General features: G+C 42.8%; 1 protein-coding gene across 8 annotated transcripts; it reads left to right on the forward strand.

Annotated features, from left to right (window-relative positions):
- kdm3b (lysine (K)-specific demethylase 3B) lies at nt 1-26,649 on the forward strand. 8 transcript variants are annotated; one of them, XM_007548352.2, is made up of 25 exons: nt 1-511; nt 6,681-6,845; nt 10,123-10,236; nt 10,451-10,556; nt 13,124-13,248; nt 14,134-14,193; nt 14,531-15,226; nt 16,582-17,773; nt 17,853-18,069; nt 18,156-18,370; nt 18,477-18,629; nt 18,733-18,840; nt 19,084-19,211; nt 19,323-19,620; nt 19,706-19,959; nt 20,141-20,413; nt 20,495-20,678; nt 20,784-20,874; nt 21,440-21,570; nt 21,666-21,785; nt 22,148-22,171; nt 24,882-25,021; nt 25,140-25,316; nt 25,432-25,566; nt 25,652-26,649. In XM_007548352.2, exons 1-25 carry the CDS (start codon nt 302-304, stop codon nt 25,730-25,732), a joined length of 5,397 nt encoding a protein of 1,798 aa, XP_007548414.1. In that variant the 5' UTR covers nt 1-301; the 3' UTR covers nt 25,733-26,649. The 8 variants fall into 8 exon arrangements, with proteins under 8 accessions (XP_007548414.1, XP_007548417.1, XP_007548416.1 ...); XM_007548355.2 differs by having other exon boundaries at nt 20,495-20,666; XM_007548354.2 differs by having other exon boundaries at nt 19,326-19,620.

Here is a 26,649-nt window from a genome sequence, read left to right on the forward strand (position 1 = left end):
ACCAGGAGAAGTGCGTTTGATTGTTGCAGGGCTCAATGGCGGACAGAGCAGGATAGTCGCGTTAACACCGAGGACAAAAACGTTTCGACTGGGAGATTTGCGGTCCGCCGCCGCCGCCGCGTATCCCCGGGAACATTGACCAAAACGAGCTCTGTTTTGCATTAGGGTGAACTACAAAGCAATCGCAGCTGGTTTCTTCTCGCCTTTTTGTTACGTTAGCTTCCTTGAGTTCCCATCCCGAGCGGAGAAGTTCAACTGTTCATGGTGGCTCACTGAGGGCTGTTAGCTTTGTAAGCAAACCATGGGGGACTCTCTCGAATTGATCGGGAAGCGTCTTATTTTGCTACTCGACGACAGCAGGCCCGCCAATGGATCAGAGACCGAACAACCTGCCTGGGCCCGGGACTGGCTCCGAGGAACGGTGCGGGCGGTGAGCGTCATCGGCCTGGCCGCTCCGGAGGGCAGCGAAGGAGGGGAGGCGACAACGACAAGCACGGCTGCCGGACTCACAGTCAGTATTTACATTCAAGCGTTTCCGTATTGCGAAGCTAAATATCAGTCATTTTCTAAAATGCACCGTGTGCTAAGCGGGTCAATGTGTATTCCGCTTAGTGGAGCTTGTTGTTACCCACCAGAATCGGGAGATTTATCGTTACCTGCTGCATAAATTTAGATCTTAGCCCGCTGCGTGTTGCAGGCAGAGAGGCGAAGCTAAAATCGAGACCGGGGATTTTCTGGCCTTTGCTTTGTTCGATTTTTCCTAGCTTCTGGATATCTAGCTTCAAGCAATGTTTATGTGTGACCTTGCAGCATTTACTGTTAAACACTTAAAGTCCAGAGTTAAGAGAGGCGTCGAGCACATTGTAGTAAATCGCAGATAATTTCTGTGCAACCATTACAGGCGATCAATTCTGCCCGTCAGCTAATGATAGTCCTCTTGAAGGCCAGAAGAAAGTTCACGCAGGGGCGAACCTGAAATCGCTCCCACCTTGTTTTTTTGACCTAGATTATTTAGTATGACACGGCTTCACCGTCTTATAAGAATCTGAATGAACGACGCTGACATTTTGATTCAACACTGCAGATAGAGCCAATGTTAGGTGGTGGTTGTAGACCAACATGACAGAGGGAAGTCAAACTAATGCTTATCCAGAATCATATAAACAATTGATGGCACTGCTCAAATATAGGATTCAGAAAGTTTATCTTTTAAAAGTGCAAGTTATTTTCTTCAAAAGTATATGCAGGGACGAATGCTGTACCATGACACAGTTTTCTATCAACTTGCTGTACATCTTATGTGATGAACTGCCACTAAAGTTGTTGCCAAAGTTAGTAGTTGGAATAGATGGGGCAGCCACGTTTTCTAAAAAAAATAATGTTAAATTCTTTTAAAAGAGCATTAAAATGACTTTTTAATGACACCATGACGATGTGTGTTGGTTAAAATAAGAAGACTTTAAAGCTGAAATTTTGGAATCTACATCGAGACCGAAGAAACATTACCTTTAAATAAGTTGCTTAATTTCTAAAATATTCACTTAGTTGTTGCCAATAAGGAAAATTTCAACGTTTTTAGTTGTCACAATTGATATCAGGTAGTTGATGTGTAATTATCCTAGTTAGTCAGTCATGTTTGTTGCTGCAGATGATGATGATTTCACCATGAAAAGCAACAACAAAAAGCGTTTAAACAAAAATTATATTCAACTTGCAAACTCCCCTCCCCCCCCCCGAATTAAACATTCTAGTTAAATTCTGCGATTTAAGTACAAGTTATTTTGAACTGTTGATTGAATCTGGACCTTATGTGTGCCAGTTTAGCAAGTGCTGATATGACGGATCACTACTGGCAACTATTTGATTGAGTTACAAACATCAACAAAAAAATTCTGACTATGTTAATAACAGAAATGAAAGAAGTACGGTAACATTGTTCGTATGCATGCGTTATTGTTGGAAATTTTGAAAACTGCAACCCAAAATAGCAGCTAAAAAGATGAGGGGGCAAGAGGGGGATTAAGTCACTGTGCAGAAAGAAGCACATTCACCTACCCGGTGATCGGAGAACAAACAGCAACTCGTTTCCACGAAGCGGTGCGGCACGTGTTGGTACGCTATTTTGTGGACTCTTGACTGGGGCAGGTGGGCATAAACCCAAACACCTAATGTGGCATCTTTCTAGTATTAAGGACAAACCTGTTGCAAGCAGAGTTGTGTTTCTGTCTCCCAATGATCAGACTGAGTTGAGTTGCGCCAGTCGCTCCACCCTAACCATACCGACGTCCCAAGGACATGCAACTGAAGGGGACCCAGGAATGCTGCGGTACGAGTCGGTTGCATGGACTGCTTTTCCAATGAAAACAAAGTAGCGTACTGCGCCGAGCCGCACCGCTTAGAGGAAACAAAGCGTAACGTAACGGAGTGTTCCAAAAAGACAAATGTTCAACTTTGATTTTCTACACCTTATGAAGACCCATGTGTAAATGTAAATTGAGTCATACTATCAACGTGCAAAATTGTACATTGATCAGGAGTATAAAAAAAAAAAAAAAAGAAAAAAAAAAAAAAAAGTCTGTCACATTTCGTAAAAATGCTCAAGTGGTGATCGGAATCACAGCGATTTGAAATGTAAGGTCTTTAAAAAAAACAATGAGCAACTAAATTATGTGCAAGATTTGCCTACTGCCTACTGGTGCAGCTGGTAGCACTTTTGCCTTGCAGCACGAAGGTCATGGGTTCGAATCCCAGCCTAGGTACTTTCTGCAAGAAGTTTGCATGGTCTCCTGTGCTTGGTTTCTCTCCTGGTCCTCTGGCTTTCTCCCAGAATCCAAAAAACAGGACTGTTAGATTAATTTGTCTCTCTGAATTGTCCTTAGGGGGGTGAGTGTGTGTGCGCATGGTTGGTTCTCCTGTGTGTCTCTATGTTGCCCTGTGATGAACTGGTGACATGTCCGGTGTGTACCTCGCCTCTCGCCTGATGATCTCTGGAGATGGAGACTGGCCCCTCTGTGACCCTGCAAGAATAAGCGCTTATAGCCAATGGATGGTTACTTATCTCCAAAATATAGTAAAATATTGACCTGCCAGGGGAAATAAACTGATTTGCAACGGATAAGTCAGTAGGTATGAAAAGCTTTGTTTAGAGCTACAGTATGGAAGCAGGTAGGGAATACGAAATGGGTTTAAATATTGGCAAAGAAGCCAACCAATACCAAACATTAAGGACTAAGATTTAGGAAATTAACCACAATATTGAAATAAGTTCAAGCTACAAACATGTTTTTTTTTTTGTTTTTTTTTTTTTGCTTGCTTGTTTCTGTGATTTAAATTCATTTTTCAACATCGTAATTTGTGAGTTAAATGACATTTTGATCTAGTTTTGTGTCTCCTCTGCAAAACCTTCTGCTGCCTGTTTTTAAATGATGAATAAATGAATAAAATTAACCCAGGAGGTTGTAAGGCAAAAATGCAAAAATCAGCTTTTACTTAACCTCGACCTATTTGTGACTGAGATTTGTCCGAATTGCATTGATTTAGCTTTTCTTTTCACCATTAAATCATTTTTAACTCGCAAGCTAGTTACTGTATGCGTTTTCAAAGTACCAAAGAGTTATAGTTCACTAGGAGTCATTCTGGTGGGAAGGTGATTTTTTAAATTTTTTTTGCTTATCTGTTTTCCGCTGTCCTTGTGGCATGTGTACTGATGTAAATCGATCCAGAAATGTTATACTGACTTATAAATTTGTTAGTAATTCCATATCCAAACCCATAATGTAGCAGCTGTAAGTTGTTGGGCCTGTCTTGAATGTCGATCCCAGAGCCCTAATAACTCAGAGCTATTTTTAGTTGGATCCGGTACGGCTTTAAATTTAGTCTTGGTAAAAGATCACAATGCAGCGGGAGGTTCACCAGTCAGGCTGTTCTTGGCTGATACCGAAGATTTAAAGGTTGCCATCGAGGTCTGACCTGCCAGCGTAATAAACTCAGAAATGTGCATAGAGCACAGGCTGTTTGTTGATGCGTTTTAATTCAACAGACTTGGTGGGAGTTCTTAGTTTTGATGCGTGGATGGGGGGGGGAACAAATCTCACTTTTTAGCTTGCCAATTTAACATGAAGACTCTGGTTTCTGCTAGATTGATTGGTGTAACTCTAAACCCAACTATTTCTATCAAAGTGACTGAAGTTAGTGTGCAGATGTTATACAATATAAGAAATGAGGAGGGAGGGAAAAAATAACAAAATGAGTTGCACACTGAAGTCTTGCAGAATATCTTTGCTGGACCATTTTCAAATTTTGTATTGCCAGCTCTCAACTACAGTTTATCAACATCATGACCCAGAAACCCAACACCTCGGGTTAGTGTGGATGTGCACATGTGTCCTCCTAGCTTTCAGAATAATATCAGAAAATCACCACTCTAAAAGTTCCAGTGGAGTTCGACTTGAGGCAGAGCTGACACACATTAAGCATTTACAGTCTTAAATGTCTAGGAGAAATCTTCAAAGGCAAATTGGCACAAAATGGCTACAACCGAGACGGCAGTTATGCAGGGAATGTGCTTTTCATCAAAAGAAGTTGCATGTAGCATCGATTTTTATTACTCTTCATCCTTCTAGAAGACGGGCAAAAAGGGGGAGAGAAAAAAAAAAAAGAAGTGAAATTGTTCATCGTTTAGAGACGTCTGAGCCATCACAGATGTCTCTAACCACAAACATTAAGTCTGTTAGAGAATCCATCTTTCGGCTTGCTGAGCCTAAACCACATTAGCGCAAAGTTCTCCATGCGAAGCAAAAACTCACTGCAGGCAATATGACAGACAGAAAAAAAAATCTATTTAACTTTGTGGAGAAACGACTGCTCCATCCCATCTGCACTATTTTATCGTTTAGGTTTGTGTAATATGGAAGAGTATCTGTAGAACATGTCTAATCCTTATGAGCTATATCCATCCATTGCTGATTTTGACACATGGGCATAAGCTGACAAGTATAAGAAAATAAAAACACCTGTGAAATTTAGTAGGTTTTATTTATTGTGCAAGTATTGAATGAAAGTGTGTTGACAGAGAGCTCCATAAAGAATTCCCACGTTGGTAGTTTTTTTTCTTTTCTCTCTTCGGTTTGTTGCCGTTTACTGGCAATTTGTTTTTCACGGTCTACGTGCAACGCTAACGAAGCGTGCAGTTTCACCGGATCGGTTTGCATTTGACACCTTTTTAATAAGCAATAAAGAACTCTGTTTGAAAGCCGTTTGTGTTCAGTTTGAATGCTTTTTCGTATTTCAAGCAAACATTTGTTTGACTTGATTTCAAATAACACAAAGAGTTTGGTACTGTCTCTGAACGAGAGGCCAGTAGCAGGTTCTGAATTTGCAGAACCCGACGAACTCCAGTGTCTGCGCACGTAAATATTTCCTCGAAAGTGTTGAAATCGGCTCTCGTTGACATAGTCGCGTGACAGAAATTGCGTCATTTGGTTTTCTTGCACCCACCATCCCTTTCTCGACACCAGGCCCGTTTCAGACTGTTTCGACAGAGCTCTGTGGGAAGTGTCCTGTGATTGGCCAGAAGTTTATGCAGAAAGTACTAAGACAGCAATGTTGATATTGCTCTTCAACTAGTCTGCTTGCACTGTCCGTCTTTTGTGTCCGTAGATGACATGATAATGAATACTTGGATGAATGTTTGACATGGTGAGGAATTGCACATGTTTGTAGTTATTCAGCGAAGAATTGTACAAAGATGGCTAAAAAAAAAAAACTCCTGGAAATTACAGCGTCAAAGCCGCCTGCAGAAAGGTGGGTTGCTGGGAGGCCGTTCCCCAGATGGCCTGAGCTGTGTATGACAGGTGTGCGCGAATTTGAACGTCCCGTGACCAAACGCTGACTGATGAAGAACGGGAGAGCTTTTGGGGTGAGAAGCTTGGTCAGCCAGGAGGTTCTCAGAGCAGAGCAGCCAGTTGATGTTAGGGTGCCTCCTGGACAACCGCAGTGGTGAGGCGTTTCAAACACATCCCGCCAGGAGGAGACCCAGAGGAAGGCCCAGGACTCACTTGGAGGGACTATGTTTCTTAACCGGCCAGGGAACACGTTGGGATTTCCCCAGAGGATCCGGCCCAAGACGCTGAGCAGAGGGAAGTCTGTGTCTCCCTGCTTAGGCTGCTCCCTCCGCTTCCCGACCCCGAATAAGTGGAAATGGAAATGCACTAAAAACAGAATTTAACTCACAGGAGAAATGTAGCGTATTGCTGGTCTTAATTTATCAGATATATTTCTATAATTGACAATTTGTTTCAACATTGACCAATTCGTGTAATGTCTCGTGTGTGTGTGTGTGTGTGTGTGTGCGTGTGTGTGTGTGTGTGTGTGTGTGTGTGTGTGCATTTCGGTGTCATTTATTTTACCATCGACCTGCAATAGGACTACAGTTGAAAATGAGCTCTTGTGACTAAATCTGGCATAATTACGTAACTGTTTATTAACATATGTTTATTAATATGCACTGCCCCTTATTAAATAACTTCAAATGGGTTTTTTTTATGTAATTATCTCTTCCTTTTCCCTCTTTTTTTTTTTAATCTCTGTGGAAATGTTCTTAAATTTGTTCTGGTTTTCTTAATAAGAAACTGAGCGTCGGTCCCTAATATTTGCTTGTCCTTCTCGTTCGCTAACTGCAGGTGTTTCTTGAATTCGAAAACGCATCGCAGCGATGTTCGTGGGTGCAGGTGTACGGCGACGGAGTGAAGGCCGTGTTGGTCGAAGACTCGGTCGTTTGGGTCAGCCCCAGTGACAGTACGAGGGTCAGTGCAGTTCCAGGACCGACGACGCCCTGGCCGGCTCTGGTGAGTGGACAGTTGTGCGTTTCGGATGACGCGACTGCTCAAGAACCGTAATAATGTTGGGCTTTAAAATTCAATAAAACGGACAATTCCTGTGGCCTGTCTGCATGAAGGAGCAGAAGTTGTGTGCCTTTTGCAAGTAGCATATTGCGTAGCGCTTGCACATGGTCACAGGGATTATTAAATAATGAATTACACTTCAGAGTGACGGCTAACTTATTTTACTACTGCATGTTGCAGATGGAAAATCGCAGCACGTGTTCTGTCTCAGGTCACTTTTGCTACAAATTATTCAAATGGGGTCTTGATAAAGCGCTAAACGAGGGCAGTCCATTTGCCATATTGGTGTTGACCCGACTCTTTCTGACCAATGAAATGAGTGCTGCTGACGTGTCCTCTGGCTCTGAGCTGAAGGAAAGTTTTCTTTGTTTCTTTGTCGGGCATATTCTGACCCAGTTGCTTTCGTTTTGTTCATAGATTAACAAAAAGAAATCAACTTTCCTTTTTGTTAATCACTTCTCGAGAAAGCGTGTGTCCGACTTTAAATAGCATCCTTATTTTGAAGAAACTTGGGCTTTTTTGTTTTAGTTGTTTTACAACTAAAATGTCTTCTCTGGTATAACATTTTGAAGTTTAAGCTTGGAGCCAGCAGCAGTGAGCTGAAGTTTGGTCATGTATATATAATATACACACGTGGTGAGGCCCAGTTAATTTTGTGGTCTGTAATTATTTGCAGCTAATTGAATTTTAACCAGAACCGATATGTCAAAGTTTTTTTTCTTTATATATAGCACATTAATAACCTCAGCTGATCAAAGTCTTTCACAACAATCACATTGCAGATAAACGATGAAACAAAAAATAAAATTAAGTTTTGTAAATATAATAAGACCATCATAAAATTGGCAGAAAATACAAAAAAAAAAAATCAATAAAAACCATGACAATATTGACCAAATAAGCAGCATTTTGATTTCAAAACCCCTCTTTGCAGCTAAATAATCAAATAAATAGAAATATGAGCTCAACAACACATTTATTGTTTTCAATCTGTTATTTACCATTGAATTGGTGCAAAGTGCTATTACACGCATTCAGCTTTTAAGTGTTTCCGGAACCCCCGATCATTCATGGAACTTATTTTAAAAAAACCAAAAAAAACAACAACATTTCAACGTTGGTGCTGACGTTAGCGTTGGGGACGCCAGCTGTGTTTGCTGCAGCATATTTTGCGTCGGGATGATAATTTTAGGCTTGAAAAGATTCAGTGATGGACCAACTTTTATTTGCTTAACTTGCACACAACTATAGTTCATTCCAGGATCCCATCAGATTGTCTCTTTGAAGCAAAAATTAACCCCTAAAGGGCCACTTGTCATACGTCACTGTTTGTGGATGTTGCCTTTTGCGTCGTATTTTCAGGCGTGCTGGAAATGCACAAATGTAAAACAAAGAAAAAAATTAAAAATTGATAATTTCATTAATTTTTTAGCTTATTAAAATATGTGTCATTGAAATGAACAATCATCTAATTCTGTTGTTCTTACAGCTTTCGTTAGAAGAGAATGACACTTTAAATCGTTTTTCCACCCGCTGGTGGAGTTGGCGCTTGCAAAGACGAAGCAAACTTTGCAGCTTGGATCTCAAATTTTTAAGTGTTTTTATAGACATAAATATTTGCTTCCATAAGTAGTGATGGTTCCCTTTTTTAGGCTTCAGCACGACCTTGCAGACGAAATGCTCTCTCAAGTCTTATCAGCTGCCCTGACAACAGGAGACACCTTGTCCTGCATGTCTTATAGCCTCAGTTGCTCTCGGTTGCCTTTGTTGTTTCAACACGACGGAAGCATTCACTTGACAACAGTGCTGTTCATTTACAAATGCCAAGTTTTTCAGACTTTTGCAGAAATACCCTCAGTACATCAATGAAAATAAAATAACTACAGTCTGTGCAAAGAAGGACATCTTGTATAGCCATCAAAGTCTCACAACCTATTAAAACTTCTTTGAAGGGCATCAAGTTTGTAGTTACAGTTAAAATGAGAAGAACTGCATCTAATTTCTTTTTTTTTTTCTTTAGGATTGACAATGAAGGGTTAAAATCGACACTACACATTAACAGTTGAGTTTAGTTGAAGATTATAAAGGAAAAACAATGCAACATGAATCAATAAGCAAGAATCAGGTCTACTATAAGTCACTTAATGCCAACTTGCTAAAGATGTACTGAAAACCAAAGAAATTAAACAAACCGGGTTTATTACACAAGCCAAAATAAGTTATTTTATCGCGTTTCAGGATTTTTACATTGCTTTTACACAAGGGGGAATGGAAAAATGGAACAATGGAAACCAAAAAAAAAAATCCATAAAATCCAGCCATAAAAATCTGCTTTTCTCACCTGACCTGCCGCAATAGATGTTAATCGACGCTTACTTATGCTGCTGCTCACCTCTCTTCAGACGGTCGAGTCACTTTGAAAATAAAACACATCATCCTTAGGACACTATAAAAAAAAAAAATGTTACAAACGGCTAAATAGACGGAGGAAACAGAAACGGGGTCTTGCAGCGCTTTCCTCAAACACGGACGACTTAGTGTAGCGTATGATGTAAACAAAAACATTTATCGCTACCAAATCTAAACTCATGAAAAGTCCCGGTTTTGCCTCGGTTGGGCAAGGCTTTTCTGGTTTTGCTTGCTCTGGATTTTGGTGTTGAGTTTAAAGTGAGAAAAACAAACACCAAATCTGGACTGTCGCTCTGGAATCTTGAGAGACGCAGGTTACACGTCGTCAGCTGGGACCTCAATCGATGTGGTGTGCGTTTCTGTAGAAGTAAAACCGTTTTATGACAGTAACTTAGAAGGTCAAACAAACTGATTTATTTTTAATAAACGAGTTTAGTTTCAGAGAGCAACGTTGGCAAGCTAACGAATGGAGCAACTGAAGTGCAGCAGAAAACAGAAATGTTTTCTCTCTACTTCACGTCTCGCTATGAAGCAGAGAGCAGATGGCAATTATTTATTTTAAAATCTACTTTCAAATCAGTGTTTTTTTTTTTCTTAACCACCAAATATTACAATATCTCTATAGATTATGACCAGATTTTTCCAGTTAAGTCAATTTCCATCTCATTTTTTTCCAAACAGATGACATTTTTTAATAAATGAAGGTGTTGAAAGTTGAAAGCAGGTTTAAAATTCAGTTTATGTTGACCGTTTTCTGGCTTATGTTTGAGCAGTGAGGATTTTCTAAGTGCTTCTTTCTCTTCTTGTGCAGGCTTTCCGCTCGCTGGTGGACAGAGTGGGTTTGGGATCCCTGGTTCCCGTGGAGTACTTTGGAACAAAGAATTTTGAGTTTTTGCCAGATGACAAAGCTTTCCAGAGATTTGAGGTGAGCATTTCTTGTATTGTGATCTGGAATTGATGGGGGTAGAAACAAGGGAGTTACATTAAACCTTTCTCTTTTTGTTTTCTTCTTCAATTAATGGTTGATTACAAAATGTTGTTTTTCAGCATGTACTAATATTAAAGCTGTGACTTGCTAATATAACTGGAGGATAAAAACCGTTTAAGTGTTCCATAACTAACTAACTGTGTTTGTGCAGGCTGATAAGGACATGAGACACCCCGTGCTGCTGGAGCAACCGTCTCTGCTGTCCGCCTTCTCCAGCTGGCACACCGACTTTAAACTGCAGGAGATCTTCAGGAAGGGTAGGATTCAAACTCGCGCTCGATGTGGCCTCCGGGTCGTTCCGTCTGAACAGCGGAGCGATAACGTTTGGGCACAAATATAAAAAGGATTTGGCCCGGTTGCGATGCGTTTATTATGACGCGTTACAGGACCTTGTTTGGAGGGGCTGGTAATTATTCTCAACTTTCTAAATGTTGCTCTCGTTAAATTCTTTTGTGAAACGAGGGGCCGTTTTGTTTAATTTAATCTTCGGCAGTTGTCCTAGTCTCCACTCGCGTTGCTTATTGGTTTCGTTTCCAGAAAAACAAAATAAGCAAAATCACTTTAAATTCCTTTTACTGGCAGGACTGACTGTGTGCTTAGCTTTTTCCATTAGTTAGTGCGTTATTAGGTTTATAAAAATGCTGGTTATGTTTGTCATTAGACTCAGTGAAGCACATTAGAGGTAATTTGCATATTGAGCTGTTGGTCTGAGCTGCACAAATCCTTTGAACGCTTGGAATGTCCTGCGTAGCAGAGAAAGCCTTTTTTATAGTCTAAAAGGCTCTTCGGCGTCTAGGCCTACACGTTTCATTGTTGGCAATTAAGGAAATATTTTTGACTACAGACTGAGGGTGAATGAAATGGGGAAAAAATACAATCATATCATTTTAAATTGAAAGCACCAATTTATCATAATTTATGTGAGTAAAAACTACGTTTCTGCTCGTTTTCTGTTTCAAAATCCCACTTTTCCCAGACTCTGGTTTCCAGGTTTGATAAAAAATTGTGGACTTTTGAGTGCAAACCATAGTTGGGTTTTATTGTATGCATGGTTCACAAATCATTAAACGAGCCAGTGCTTTGTTGGTTTAATGGATAGCAGGGAGGGCTGAGGGTTCTTTCACAACTTCTTTGGCCAATTTAGTGCATCTATGTTTTAGAGTCTAGGACTGAAAAATCCTAAACTAAATACAGATTCTTCAAGGCACATCTGAGGTTATTGCTGTTGTTGAATTTAAATGTTTTCTATGGGATCTAAATGAAATCAATTTAAAAGGTGTCAAAACCTTGTCCTACTTTTTCAATCTTTAGATGAGTCGGTATTTATTGGTGGGCAGAGCATCAGCTAAAGTTATGAGGTGACATATTGACTATAAAAGATGTCCTCACTATATGAATTGGGGTGAAAAACATAATTAAAAAAAAGTTTTCATGTTGTTTTAGATTTTTATTTTATGGATAATTGTATTGCAAAAAGTCTATAGATGATTTTTCTAAACATTTGCTTTCACATACTAAATTGGGCAAATGGTTAAATCAAATCAAACTATGTAGAAATATTAATCAACAGCATCATGCAGTTCAGAACATTTCTGCGGGGATTTGTTCAATTTGGACAACCTGTACATGATTGACTCCTTACACCAGATCTCAGACGTCGGAGCCACGCTGAAATCTAAAAGTTAAACTCCCTCCTCCCGACTCAAACAACATGCTGTCACACCACATAAACCTGCCCAGAATGGAAAGGAAAATAAAACTGAGCATGCACAAGAGACATGAGCAGCAACAGACACAATCTGCCTCACAAAAGATAAGCCTTTTTCCTCTGACCTCCCTCATCTCCCCTCCCCAACGATAAAATAAAAATAAAACATGCTCCGTGACTGCAGCACTTTAATGACATTGCATAATTGATTTTGGAGATGGTGCAGTGGCATTTTATTTTATTTTATTTTTTATTTAAATGCATGTTCTACTACAACTCAGTCGGCTAGCAGTTTGTTCATCAGCCCATTTGTAAAACTGCTGATTACCGGATAAAGTTGGGTCTCGTCTCGGATCGAAAGAAGCTAACGATTAACTCCCTACAAGACTAAATTCAGATTCTTGTAAATTATTGCACAGAAAGAAATGGTGTTTGTTCTCAGCCATGGCAGCTGGAAGGAGTAGCAGGTTCACACGAACTTCACTAGTGACGAATGTGAAACACGAGCACTGAGGAAGTTCAACAAGCAGCAGTACGGCCAGGTGCTCCGACTTGATCGCTTCAATTATTTGTCATCTCTATTTAAAGTTTTTTTCTTTCACAAAGCAGTACTTTTCAGATGTTATTTTTGCTTTAATGAAAGATTTTCTTTTGGGATTTGCTAAAAACGGTTGAGGTTTCTGTGATGAAGACCAGTAATGTTAGTGTCAGTAGTTAGTCTGAAGCCTTGCATGCGTTTAAATGAGCTTCTCACCAACGCCTCGTGCAGAATGCAGAACCAGTCGGGCTACTTGTTGGACACACAAAAAAAAAAATTGCCATTCCTGTTAAACACATTTGAGGTTTTCATTCAGGGCACAAAAATGCTAGTGTTTCTTTGTCTTCAGCAGAAACTGGGAAATTTATTTTCATTCCGTTTCTTTTTCTTTTTTAATCACTGAACATTTAATCACACTGCAAAACTTGAGAATCATGTGTTGGTTTCATAGAAACATTCAAAGTAACTAAAAAAAAAAAAAAATGGCAAAATGGCATGCGAAGGAGTTTTGTAGAGTAAAACTAACCTTCTCTCCTGAATTCATTGTTGTTTCATTTTTATCTCGTCGTTCTTGTCAGGCTCGTTCACCATCCAAGGACGCAGAGTCCGCGTGTACCAGCCCGAGTTTGAAGATTGCTGGGCTTTTGGACACGTCTCGCAGCACGACCCCATCTCGCACGTTATGGAGATTACGCTGGATAAGGTAACGCACCTGAACACGTTCACGGTAAAGCCGGTTTTAAATTCTTTGTAATTCAGGTTTTTTCCTGTTGTTGTTTTAAATTTTTCTGATTAAGATTTATCGATGTCTTTTGGTCGCGCTCAGCAAAACGAAGTAGAAAAATACAATTAGTCCATTTAAGCTTTTAAAACCGAAGCTATTCAGAGCTTCAACAATCACTGCAACACAAAACATTTTCTGTCTGCCATAGTTTGGATCTGCAGGATTGTTTGCTTGTTACACGATCCACATTTTTACTAAACTTAGTGAATCTCATTGAACTCTGCAAATCCTTTAGTTTACAGAGGACACCAAAATGGCGCTAAAATGAGTCCAAATCATCAACCCTCCACCACCGTGCCTGACCGTTGTTTGTGGTGATATGATAGTTGCTTTCTGTAAAAGTTTGCTTCAGACTATGGACAAACATTTCTTTTGCGGTCTTTGTCTGTTCAAAACATGTTGTTGCCTCAGTTCAAATGCGCCTTTGATTGTCTTTCAGTACTTTTTTTTTTCTTTCTGTCATAAACTGAACCTTTTAACCGATAGGTTTGTCATTGAGAGGTAAATCACGTATAGAATAGTTTTTCCAAACTGATATTTATGAAAAACCGAATATAATTATTACCTTTCAATCAAAACGGTTAGCATTGCAGCTGAAAAAAAAAGATAGAAAATTCTTCAAACTCAAACTATTTGTGTTTTGACATAAAGAATTGTCATAAGTGAGCCTTGTGTTTTAGGGTATGTTTAGTTTTAAGCCTTTGATTTCTTGTAAGGACTCCTGAGAACCAGCCTGACTCCAGCCAGACTGTCTGCTGGGGGTTAATTTGCAAAAGGATCTCACACTGTTTTCTTCCCCTGCAGGGAAAAGAGAAGCAGATGGTAGATCCTCGTGTGATACATGTCATGCTAGCAGAAGAGGAGGTAAGTTTGTCATTAGTGTTATTGGGAAGCTTTTCTACGGCATGAAGTCAGCTCTGCTTTCGCTTCTTCTTTGTACGGAGTGCTGCCTCTGCCATATTGGTTATTTCTTTGCATAAAGTTTTAAACTTATGTTTTGCATGTTTTTTTAATTATTTGCTTCTTGGGTCTGTTCCAAAATTTGAACAAAATACTTTTATATATCTTTCTCTTAATGCTCTCTCTCTATAATTTTTTTTTTACTTTGTGTATGTGGACAAAAATACCCATATTGTGGTCGGTTTACTGAATCCAGTTTTGCCAGGTGAAGAACTAAATGTCCCCGTTGTGTCCCTCTCAGCCTGGTAACAATGGACAACGAAGGAAGGACAGCGAAGCACTGAAGGGAGACGGACGCAGACGCAGGACTGCCTCAGAGGACGGCGACGACTTGAACTTGAAACGGTTTAAAGGAGCAGGAAACTCCGAAGCAGGTACTCAAAACTGCGGGGACTCCAGCAAGGCTCCGGAGGAAGGCGTTGGGATCTGGGCCGGAGACTCTGAAAGAGTCAGCAGCTCCACCAAAAACGGAAACCCCTCAGAGGGAACCTCTCCTCCAGGAAGCGTGTCCTCTCCCAACACAAACTCCTCGGTTCACTTGGACCACCCGAATGCTCCTTCGCCTCTGTATCCCGCCCTCGTCAAAGAAAACGGGCGCCTGTTCTCTCCGCAGGGAGCGGCGGACTCCACCAGCGGCATTTCTCACCCGCCCAACCCTCCCCCTCTCAAGCCGGCCCCTTCCCCTTTCTCAACCACATCTTTTCCCTCACTGGGGCAAATGCCAGTCCTGGTCCATGGTGCTCCAGCCCCAAAGGCTTCTCCGTCCCCCCAGCCGGACCGAGAGGATGCCCCCCAGTCGGCTTTCTCTCAATCAGCTGCTCTCGTCTCCCCGGGGCCCGTCACCATTTCTTGGGCGCAGGACAGCAGACCCAGCGTTTCTCTGTCTTCGTCGATGGGGTTCAGTTCTAAAGCTCCCACCTGGGGAGGCCAGACAGAGGTAAGCGGCTCCATGAGGTTAATGCTGGCTGTACGGTTGCACTACCCTGGAACAGCATTCATATGCCTTAAACTTTACCGGTTCTCAGTGTGNGTTTACTGAATCCAGTTTTGCCAGGTGAAGAACTAAATGTCCCCGTTGTGTCCCTCTCAGCCTGGTAACAATGGACAACGAAGGAAGGACAGCGAAGCATTGAAGGGAGACGGACGCAGACGCAGGACTGCCTCAGAGGACGGCGACGACTTGAACTTGAAACGGTTTAAAGGAGCAGGAAACTCCGAAGCAGGTACTCAAAACTGCGGGGACTCCAGCAAGGCTCCGGAGGAAGGCGTTGGGATCTGGGCCGGAGACTCTGAAAGAGTCAGCAGCTCCACCAAAAACGGAAACCCCTCAGAGGGAACCTCTCCTCCAGGAAGCGTGTCCTCTCCCAACACAAACTCCTCGGTTCACTTGGACCACCCGAATGCTCCTTCGCCTCTGTATCCCGCCCTCGTCAAAGAAAACGGGCGCCTGTTCTCTCCGCAGGGAGCGGCGGACTCCACCAGCGGCATTTCTCACCCGCCCAACCCTCCCCCTCTCAAGCCGGCCCCTTCCCCTTTCTCAACCACATCTTTTCCCTCACTGGGGCAAATGCCAGTCCTGGTCCATGGTGCTCCAGCCCCAAAGGCTTCTCCGTCCCCCCAGCCGGACCGAGAGGATGCCCCCCAGTCGGCTTTCTCTAAATCAGCTGCTCTCGTCTCCCCGGGGCCCGTCACCATTTCTTGGGCGCAGGACAGCAGACCCAGCGTTTCTCTATCTTCGTCGATGGGGTTCAGTTCTAAAGCTCCCACCTGGGGAGGCCAGACAGAGGTAAGCGGCTCCATGAGGTTAATGCTGGCTGTACGGTTGCGCTACCCTGGAAAAGCATTCATATGCCTTAAACTTTACCGGTTCTCAGTGTGGCCATGAAGTTCAGGGTGTTTTATTTGGCTTTTATGAGGAATACCAACACAACCGAACACATATAAAGGTGATGTGATTAGAGTCAGTGTATTGTCATGACGCTGCCGCCACCATGTGTCATTTTGGTGATGATGACACCGGGGCAGGTTTGTGGTTATGCTTCACTCTTTCCATTTTGAAATGATGAAGAACATTAATTCATGAAATGACCAAAGGCTGTAAAGATACAAAAAGAAAATAATCAGAACAATATTGTTTATTTCTAATCAATCAATATAACTGTTGCAGTTTTTAAGCAGTAGTATCCTGATGTGAGGAAAGATTCAAGGGACATGAATGCTTCTCCAAGGAACTGCAGGCGTTGTAGTTGCAACTACAACATATTAATTCACGGTTTTATTTTTCACTCCCAGGGTTCTAAAACAACACCTAGTTTCCGTTTGTCTCAGGCGACCCCCACGGCTCCGGTGTTTGGAGATGTCGCTTCCCAAACCAACGGCGCTCCCGCCACCACCACCACCACAGCTTCCCTCGACACCACCAAGCCTTTCGGCTTCGGCTTCAGCGGAGCCAAGAGCGAGACCCGACCTCCGCAGGACCAGAACCTCTTTTTTCAGTGCATGACCCAGAATTCTGGCACCAGCTCCATTCTGACAGCCGGTCAGACTCAAACCAAGGACACTAATTACTTCACTGCTATGTCCGAGAGTCTGAGTAAAGAGCCGGCGGCTCTTTTCAGGCCTGCAGCCTCTACTGAAGGGCTGAAGAAGCCCGAGCAGCCCAAAGTGCCTGAGGCCCATCCTCTGGGAAATGGTGCTTTCAACATACCATCAGCCTTCCAGGGCGCATCTGCAGGTGCACGGGGCCCTGGCCTGACGATTGGTGGTCTTGGAATGGCCTCTGGAGCCCAAAGTGCTATTAAGAACAACAACAATAATAACGGAACTGCTGAAGGGAGTTTAGGGCTACAGTCCAGTTTTAACTCCTCAGATATCCACCAGAACATTTTTCTGCAGGCCTCTAAAGAGTCTACTAATCCTTTCCTGGCTTATGGAGATAAAAGCTCGCCATCACCTTTTGTTGGCCTCTCTGGGACTGAGCCACAAACTCTGGGTGGCTCTATTGACAGTAAGCCTAACCTGTTCACTATGGCGGAGCCGCCTAAAGGCATTCTGTCGTCCGGCTTCACAGCGCCCTCAGCCGCGGCTTCGGTCAGCTCTTCCACCACACCGGCGCCTCCTCAGACTCTGCAGAGCGAGATGGCCATGACAAAGAAGGACCAAGAAGTCGTAGAGATGCCGACCTCTACGTCGGGCTGTCTGATGATGGGAAGTAGCAGCTCTGGAGAAATGAAGGAAACGGCTCTTTTGTTCGACCAGAGTCAACCACAGAAGTTTAGCCTCGAAGATCGAAGCCAGTCATCCAAGCGCGACTCCGACTCCAGCACCAACAGCGACCTGTCGGACCTCAGCGAGAACGAGGAGGGCCTGGAGAAAGATCAGATCCCCCTGGGGCTTGCTCTTCCTGCTAAGGATGGATCCATCCAGCAAAAATCTAAAGTCCAGGTGGCTCCCAAGAGCCGTCCGCGTAACAAGTCTTTTAAAGGTGCCATCGCAGTCATTTTCGTAAATTCTTATCGGAAGCCACGTTGGCGATAGGGTTAACGCTGCGTTGTGTTTTCCAGTGGGCCAGTCTGTGCTGAAAGACCAGAGCAAAGTGCGCCGTCTGAAGCAGTCAGGTGAGTCCTTCCTCCAGGACGGCTCCTGCATCAGCGTGGCTCCTCACTTGCACAAGTGCCGCGAGTGTCGCCTGGAACGCTATCGGAAGTACCGAACCACGGAGGAAGACAGCGAGGATGAAGACGACCCGAACGTGGCCTGCCGCTTCTTCCACTTCAGGAGGTGAGGCCGAAGTGGTTTGATAGCAGCACGCCGTTTCCTCCATCTTGTGACTAAATTTCAAGTTTGTTTTTCCTGCCGTCACCCAGGTTGGCTTTCACACGTAAAGGTATACTCCGTGTGGAAGGCTTCCTCAGTCCTCAGCAGAGCGATAACATGGCGATGGGTCTCTGGTTACCTGCGCCGGCGGTCCAAGAAGGCCTTGACCTCGACACGTCTAAGTACATCCTGGCCAACGTGGGAGACCAGTTCTGTCAGTTGGTGATGTCTGAGAAGGAGGCCATGATGATGGTGGAACCTCACCGTGAGTCTGAAAGTCGTCTCACGCCTCATCTTGAGGTTTTGTCCTCTTGTTTGATTTGTCTGCGATCTTAAATAAATCTGTTTTTTTTTCCCCCGTGGTTTTTCAGAGAAAGTGGCGTGGAAACGCGCCGTGCGAGGCGTTCGAGAAATGTGCGACGTATGCGAGACGACCTTGTTCAACATCCACTGGGTCTGCCGCAAGTGCGGCTTCGGAGTGTGCCTGGACTGCTACCGGCTCCGCAGGAACAGGCCAAGAGAAGGTAGCTTATCAACTGGAGTTTTTGGGAACAAACGTTACGTTCACTCGAGTTGTTTTGTGCGATATTCTTGCTTTGCTTGACTTTTCTGCGAACCTCCTTTTAGATGTGGACGAAACCCCAGAGGACGAGGTTTTCTCTTGGTTAAAGTGTGCCAAAGGCCAACCTCACGAGCCTCAAAACCTCATGCCAACGCAAATTATACCAGGAACAGGTAAAGCAAACAGCCTGCAACATGTCTGTTGAAGACACATAATCCCAGTAGACCTGAGTATTTTATAGTAGGTTATTTTTAACATCCCAAAGGACAGTGAAGATAGAAAGTCAGTTTGAGTAAGTCGTAAAGTGGTGTTTGAATGATCAGCATCTTCACACATTATAAACCTATTACGTAAATATCATGTCTTGTAGGTATGAAAGAGATGCAAGGACTGATTTTTTTGTCTTTCTGCTTCAGCTCTTTATAATATAGGTGACATGGTGCATTCAGCAAGGGGAAAGTGGGGTATTAAAGCCAACTGCCCCTGTGCTAGTCGACACACAAAGTCACTAGTCCGACCTACCGCCCCCAATGGGATTTCACAGGTATCCTGTGTTGCCTTCTCCCACTGTTTTGTTTTGTTTTATTCTGCAATTTTTAAAAAATATTTCAACTCGAATGCATCTTTTTTTTTATTTTGTATTTGTTTATTTTAGCAGTCTACGTCCAGCAGCGGAGGTGGCCTTACAGTTTTATCTGGTGCTGGCACTACTCCAAAACCAGAGGCAGAAACGTCAGTAATCAAAACAGAGAGCATGCAGACGGCAACACCTTCAGACAGCGGGGGTGGGGGAACTGTGGGTAGTACCAGTAACTCTGTTATTAGTACATCCACTCCATGTACTGTCACACAGTCCTCTGCCAAGGACGCCCGTCCATCGGGAGAGGGCAACAGCTCTGCTCTGCACTGGCTGGCAGACCTGGCCACACAGAAAGCCAAGGATGACACCAAGGGTGCGTAGGAAAAGGAAACGCAGAACCAGGAGTCGGATAAAGAAATCCTTAATCGGCTTCGGTTTTAACGACCCTCTTCTTCCAGAATCCGGCTCACTTCGCGCCATGATGAGTAGAGAAAGCCGGCCTCCCTTTGGGCTGGACTCGCTCAGTGCCCTCTCAAAGCCGCCTGCTTCCAGTCCGAAGCTCTTCAACAGCCTGTTGCTCGGACCCAGCATGACCCAGTCCAAACCGGAGGGGTCGAGCCTCCGTGACCTGCTCAACTCTGGACCGGGAAAGCTGTCTCAGGGGCCTGGAGAGAGCAGTGTACCGTTCCCCTCTGTTTTTACCTCATCAAGTGTATGTCCAGGTTTTCATTGTTTTTCCTTGTGTGCAAAAATAATGCTTTTAATTTTAAACGCCACCTACAAGATTGCAAAATATCACTGCCACCTACTGGCGAATAATGTTTCGAATGTCCTGCCTTCATAAAAAAAAGCAATTTTTTTTTTATTTTTATTATTATTATTTGACGATGCAGAGCGACAAGACGAAGAGCAGCCTACCAAACATCCTGGACCACATCATCGCCTCTGTTGTGGAGACCAAGAAAGCAGAGGGCCGGCGCTCTGTGACCTCCGAAGGCGGCGAACTTGGAGTGCTGGGAGCCCGTAAAGACGGCGTAATGGGTCTTAGTGTTTTGGAACCACATACCTCACACTCTTGGCTCTGTGATGGGCGACTCCTCTGCCTGCAGGATCCTAGCAACAGCAACAACTGGAAGATCTTCAGAGAGTGCTGGAAGCAGGGGCAGGTACGAATCACAGAGTGTAAAATACCTGTTGGCGAAAGACGGGCTGACGTGTCGTCTTGATATGTTTTGGTTCGTTTCCAGCCTGTGCTGGTGTCAGGAATACATAAGCGGCTAAAATCCGAACTGTGGCGGCCCGAGGCGTTCAGCGAGGAGTTTGGGAACCAGGACGTAGACCTGGTCAACTGCAGAAACTGTGCCATCATTTCCGATGTAAAGGTGCGAGACTTCTGGGACGGCTTTGAGACGATCTCCAGTGAGTTCAAAAGTACAACTTGTTTTTCCTCGTACTTCAGTTTAAAACTACCTGCAGGACAGGTAAAGCATGCAGTGGACGTTGTCTCAATGTCTTTAATGTCTCCTCCGAGTGCAGAACGGCTGCAGGACAACGACGGCAGGCCGATGGTGTTGAAACTAAAGGACTGGCCTCCAGGTGAAGACTTCAGAGACATGATGCCCACAAGGTGAGGAAACCAAACCTGTGTTGCTTTTTAGTTCCAGAAATTTTGAATATGTAAAATTTTATTTAAAAAAAAATTATTTTTTATTTAATTTTTTTAATTTTAATTTTTAGTAGTTGTTTTAGAATTTTTGTTCATTTAAAAATTGCCATGCAAATTGACTTTTAGTAAATGATTATTTCCAATTCATGGTGGCTGTAAAGTTTGGGTTTGCTGATGATGATTTTCATTGATTTTGATTTTCCTTTAATAGTTATGACCCTTTTCAGCATTTCTACTTTGAGTGATCATTAATTATTTGTATTCGGTTCAGAGAAGTTCTGACTGATGTTGTCATGATGGTTAACTTTGAAACTCATACTGAGAAAAATAATTTTGATACCACTGCAACATTTTTAAAGGTAGAGAGGTTTCTTTCTAGTTGATAGAAACTATATAACTAGTACAATATAAATGTCATATATATATGTATATATATATTGCAGAACAGTAGACAGTATAACAGCTAATACACGTTTCAGTAAAACAATTAACTTAGTAAGATATTCCACCTTCCTTTTTTTTCCAGGTTTGATGATTTGATGGACAATCTTCCTTTGCCCGAGTACACAAAAAGAGACGGCCGTCTAAACCTCGCTTCACGGTTGCCCAACTTTTTCGTGCGTCCTGACCTCGGACCAAAGATGTACAACGCCTATGGTAAAAACGACCGCCTGGTGACATTTCCTCTCTGTGCAGCGTACGTTCCTTTTCACCGTCTTCCTTTCTTCCTTCAACTCCCCCAATGTCTGCAGGCTTAATTTCGACCGAGGACAGGAAGGTCGGAACCACTAACCTCCATCTGGATGTGTCCGACGCCGTCAACGTCATGGTGTACGTCGGCATTCCTCATGGAGAAGAAAACCAGGAGCAAGGTCGGTAGACTTAAGGGGGACTCTTTGTCCCCCCCCCACACAGACACTCTCACTGCTTTAGTTACTAGACACCATAACCACAGCTGACCTACTAACTATTAATAAGAAAATGCTTGTTGCTTAAAAATATGTTGCAAACAGAATTGATTCTACAGTATTTCAAAGTACCCCCCCGCCAAATACACAAAATGGTATTTTATGTGTATTTGAAAAAAAGCTTTTCTGGAATTGTAATAAAATCCACTGTTGGGGATATTTTAACATTTAGTGGTTCCAGGCTTTAATGTGCTTGGAAAGGACACTGGAGGCACCCTCCGGTGGGTCTCACTTATTTACATTGTGGTAAAATTTCTCCTTCACAGAGGCGGAAAACTCTGGATACCAAGGTCTGTAGACTTTCAGTTGTATCACTTGCGTAGCATGCCCTTCTTCTCAACTAACTCCCCCTTTTCACACCTGCGCTCCATCCTCCTGTATTGTTGTGCAGTAGGGGGCCAGAGCACCGGGACTCATCCCTCAGTTTGTATTGTTGCATGTCTGTAAATTTCTGTGTGATGTGCAACCTTCACTATGGCAAACGACAGCGGACGCTGAGATTCTTCCCGAGCTTCTGGTTACGGTTGATGTTAGTTTTCGGGGTTGGGTTTCGACTCCCGTTCACTGCAAAACGAGTTAAGTGAACTGGTCTGGCTTCAGATGTTCTGTAGCTGCTGTGGTGGGATCGTTTTCTCTTGCTGATTACTGTGGGTGTACAGTGCTCTGGCCCTTAGACTGGGAGAGTAGTATGAACGAAGGGCATCTAGAGCTGGCATCCTTGTTTCCTTGCAACCTTTTTCACACAAACAAAAACACCACACTCGCATACATCAAAAGATGGACTTTGGATGTTGGCAGAAATAAAAGGTAGATCACTCTGTTTACAGATGGTCTGATAGGTAGTATGAAGTTTATTATATGATAATTGATGAATCCGGACCAGTTACTCGCCAGCTGCAGACTCCCGATACCTGATTTTTATTTTTTATTTTTTCCCCCCCAAATCAGGTTGTGCAAGCCACAACACTCTTCAGTGTGGCCATTGTTACTCACCAATTTCAAATTAAATGTTTTTACTTCTTTCCAAAAATATTGTTCAGTCAAAATGTCACGTTAACAGGCTGTAGCTTCATCTAGAAATCAAGAGTAGACCTGTGGATGTGAACGTTGTGAGTAAATGTGATTGTGTAGTCTGTAAATTGTCCTTTTTTTTTTTCTTTTTCTTTTCTTTTCTTTTTGCCTTCGTGGTTCTCAACTGGTCTGGCCACAGAATACATGTATATATGTAGTATATATGTATATATATTTGACAAATCTTCAAGACATATAGTCGTTTTAATCTTACTTCACAGACTAACCACTGGAGCGTTATGTGATGCCTTTATGTCACTCAGACAGTATTTGTTTTTGTTTTGTACAAATACTATTTTTTGTGGCCAAGCAGAAAGTCTGTGCAGGCATCCATCGTGTTTCTCCTTCTTCCCTCCTCATCTTCCTCCTCCTGCTCCTCCGCCTCATGCTTCTCCTCTGCTGCTGTTAGTGTCGATGTCGACATCGAATCCCCTTACGAGTTTTCATTTCTGCTCGTAGACGGAGCACATAATGGCATTAAAAACACAAACAGCTAGGAGTGTCTCCTCGACATGTGAGCTCTGTAATATGATTTTTAACATAAGGCAACATTTGTATTTGAAACTGAAATTATAGCGCTATTATAGTGCAACAAAATGAAAATAAAATCACCAATATTTTTTTTTGTAGCTAATGCCTGAAGTGGCACACATGATCTCCAGTCTGAACCACAGGAGAACTTTGAGTACCTTTTTTTTTTTTAGGTCATAGATCTCCTGAAACTCCTAATGGGATAACATTTGTTAAATTAAAGATTGCTATAAATGTTCCTCTTTTTAATGAAAGCACAAACATCTTTTGCTTAACTGTCACACTTCTAACAAAATCAGATGTTTAAGCTGCCCACAGCAATTACACCTGCTTAAATTGTGTCATTTATTGTAACCGGTATCCTTTATTTGTGGCTAAAAGAGAGCTGCTTTTACGCAAACAACCCACACAATGCTGCTCTAAACAGTATCTGGACAGACAAATACTGTCGGTCACGTGAAAAGACACATTTGGGCCTCTCAGCAACAGTCCCAGCTTTTCTGTCCTTCGGTTAGTAGAGGTGACTCCGACGTCGTCTCTGGTTCAGGAGTGAATCGGAACAAGATGTGTATTTTGATGTGCTGGTTGTTGATGCTGTGGATCCAGCTGCAGCTCTCCCCTTGGTAAACTACAAGAAACTGAAGAATTGTTTCTGCTCAATAATCCCATCAAGGTTGCGTAATGTTGCCTCTGTGTCCCATCAGTTTTAGTTTTTTTTCCCCCCCACTGAACTATCCATTAATGTGCTTTGATGCTGAAAACAGGGAGTTTCTGAAACACTGACCGTCGGTGTCTTGTCCTCATTTCGGACGCTGTTAACATTCAACCAGTGATTGTGTTTGTTCTAACAGGGTCATAGCATTTCTATATTAAAAACCTTCAACGTTTTCTGAGGAATTGAACTTGGGGCTCACGTTTTCTGAAACCCACAATAAATAAAATGACTTGAAAGGAATGCTTATATACCACACCAAATAATAATAATGTCACTTTTTGAAATGAATTACTGGAATAAACTTAACACGATAATGTAATTTATTGAGAGGCCTCTGCTTAAACTCACTTAGCACTGCCTGATAAATCCCACTGGGTCAGGAGGAACCAGTTGAGAACTACGTCTCTGCACCATTCTTGTCCAAAAATCCGACGAATGGACACTAAATACTTTTCTGAAAGTAAATGTGGATTTCACCCTCTTAATCAGCTTAAGTTGCGATTGGTCCAGCGTGTAGAACTGGAGCCGTAGTTCAAGGAATCGCTAAGAACTAAAGTTAAAAACTCTTAATATTGTAGAATCGGACAGAAGAACTCAGATGTAAAAACGTGTATGTAGAGATCCTACTGATGGACGTTTGGCATTCTGTACGTCTCTGTCCCGTTTCCTCTTTGGTTCTTCAGAGGTCATGACCACCATCGAGGAGGGCGACGTGGACGACATGACGAAGAGACGGGTGCACGAGGGGAAAGAGAAACCCGGAGCTCTGTGGCACATCTACGCAGCCAAGGACGCCGAGAAGATCCGTGAATTACTCCGCAAGGTCAGCTCCCACTGGTTCCTCAAGACACTCTATTGACTAAATGATCATAAAGTAAATATCAAACACTTATTGTTTTTAAAAAGCTTTTCAACAGTATCTATTTTGCCCCGTGTCACAGGTGGGAGAAGAGCAGGGTCAAGAGAACCCTCCAGACCATGACCCTATTCACGACCAGAGCTGGTACCTGGACCAGAGGCTCCGGCGCCGACTGTACGAGGAGTACGGCGTCCAGGGGTGGGCCATCGTGCAGTTCCTCGGCGACGCCGTGTTTATCCCCGCCGGAGCGCCACACCAGGTCAGACAACATGACGTCTCAGAGTTTTTTTTTTGTTTTTTTTTGGAGCAACAAACAGTTTGAGGCGCATCCCCTTTCAGTAACGTAGCCGCTCTTCCTGCTGTGCTCCTATCAGGTACACAACCTGTACAGCTGTATCAAGGTGGCGGAGGACTTTGTGTCTCCTGAGCACGTGAGGCACTGCTTCAGACTGACGCAGGAGTTCAGACACCTTTCCACGACTCACACAAACCACGAAGACAAGCTACAGGTTGGTTTTACTCGTGTTTCGCGCACGTATTGCGGTGTTGGTCATCCAGCATTTGACATTTCCTCCTTTGACCCGTTTTCTTCAGGTGAAGAACATCATTTATCACGCAGTGAAGGACGCCGTCGGGACACTGAAGGCTCACGAACCTAAACTAGCTCGCCCTTAGTCCTCAATGCCACTCTACTACGTACACACACTCACACACACACACACACACGGAACACACCACATATCCACACATAAATGAAAACTGCAGAGTACAAAGTACAGATTGTGTGTGTGTTGTTTGGGGGCAGTGTATGTCTGAATTTTGGGGGAAAGAACATTTCATTTAAGGGGGCGGGATCAGACAGGGAGGGGGCAAATCAGCGCTTTGATGAAGGAACTCCTTTGTCGCTGTTACACAGTACTCTTAAACTTGTCTAGTTGTTTTTCCGTTTTGTTTTTGTTTTGTTTTTTTCCTTTTTGATTAACATTGTATTTAAGGTCGGTGTGTTCTCTTGTTTTTGTTGTAAATGTAAAATGTTTGAGTAAGGGAGGGCAGAAAAGCTGACGTGCCTTCAGAGCATAGGTTCAGCTACAATATAAGCAAATCACAAAATGTGAGTACTGGGTTAACGTTCTTATTTTGATGACATGCTTGTGTTTTTCATTAGGAGCAAGGTTAACCAGTTTTTGTAGATTTTTTTTTTCTTTCTTTCTTTTTTTTTTTTAAACATTTGATTATTTTTGCCGTCTGTGGCTGCAATGAATTTGAAAGCAGCCGATCAAGGGAAGCTGACCAAAGTTTTGTATTTTTAGTTTTCTTATTTCTCTCATTTAGAGTAAGAAATCTTTTTTTACGCAACAAGCTGATTAGCTGAGCTTCGGAGACGGCAATTTTTTCTTTTCTTTTCTTTTCTTTTTTTCTAATCCGTCTTTGTTCAGGAGGTTTGATGAACTACGGACTTCCAGCTATATTGTTCAAGAATCACAGTTGCAGCTGAACAGAACTACTGGCCATTAACATTGTATCAATATATATATTGATCTTAGCAGTTGGATTTTTTTTTTTTTTTTTCACAATAAAATTTACAAAAATAA

Source organism: Poecilia formosa, unplaced genomic scaffold (assembly GCF_000485575.1).
Source record: "Poecilia formosa unplaced genomic scaffold, Poecilia_formosa-5.1.2 Scaffold26, whole genome shotgun sequence".
NCBI classification, from domain to species: domain Eukaryota; kingdom Metazoa; phylum Chordata; class Actinopteri; order Cyprinodontiformes; family Poeciliidae; genus Poecilia; species Poecilia formosa.

Bases quoted from the DNA above. Each gene is read 5' to 3' on its own strand.
- kdm3b (XM_007548352.2), top strand. From the start codon at position 302: ATGGGGGACTCTCTCGAATTGATCGGGAAGCGTCTTATTTTGCTACTC. The intron at 21,571-21,665 runs GTAAAAACGACC...CAATGTCTGCAG, and splicing joins AAAGATGTACAACGCCTATG to GCTTAATTTCGACCGAGGAC. The intron at 21,786-22,147 runs GTCGGTAGACTT...TCTCCTTCACAG, and splicing joins AGAAGAAAACCAGGAGCAAG to AGGCGGAAAACTCTGGATAC.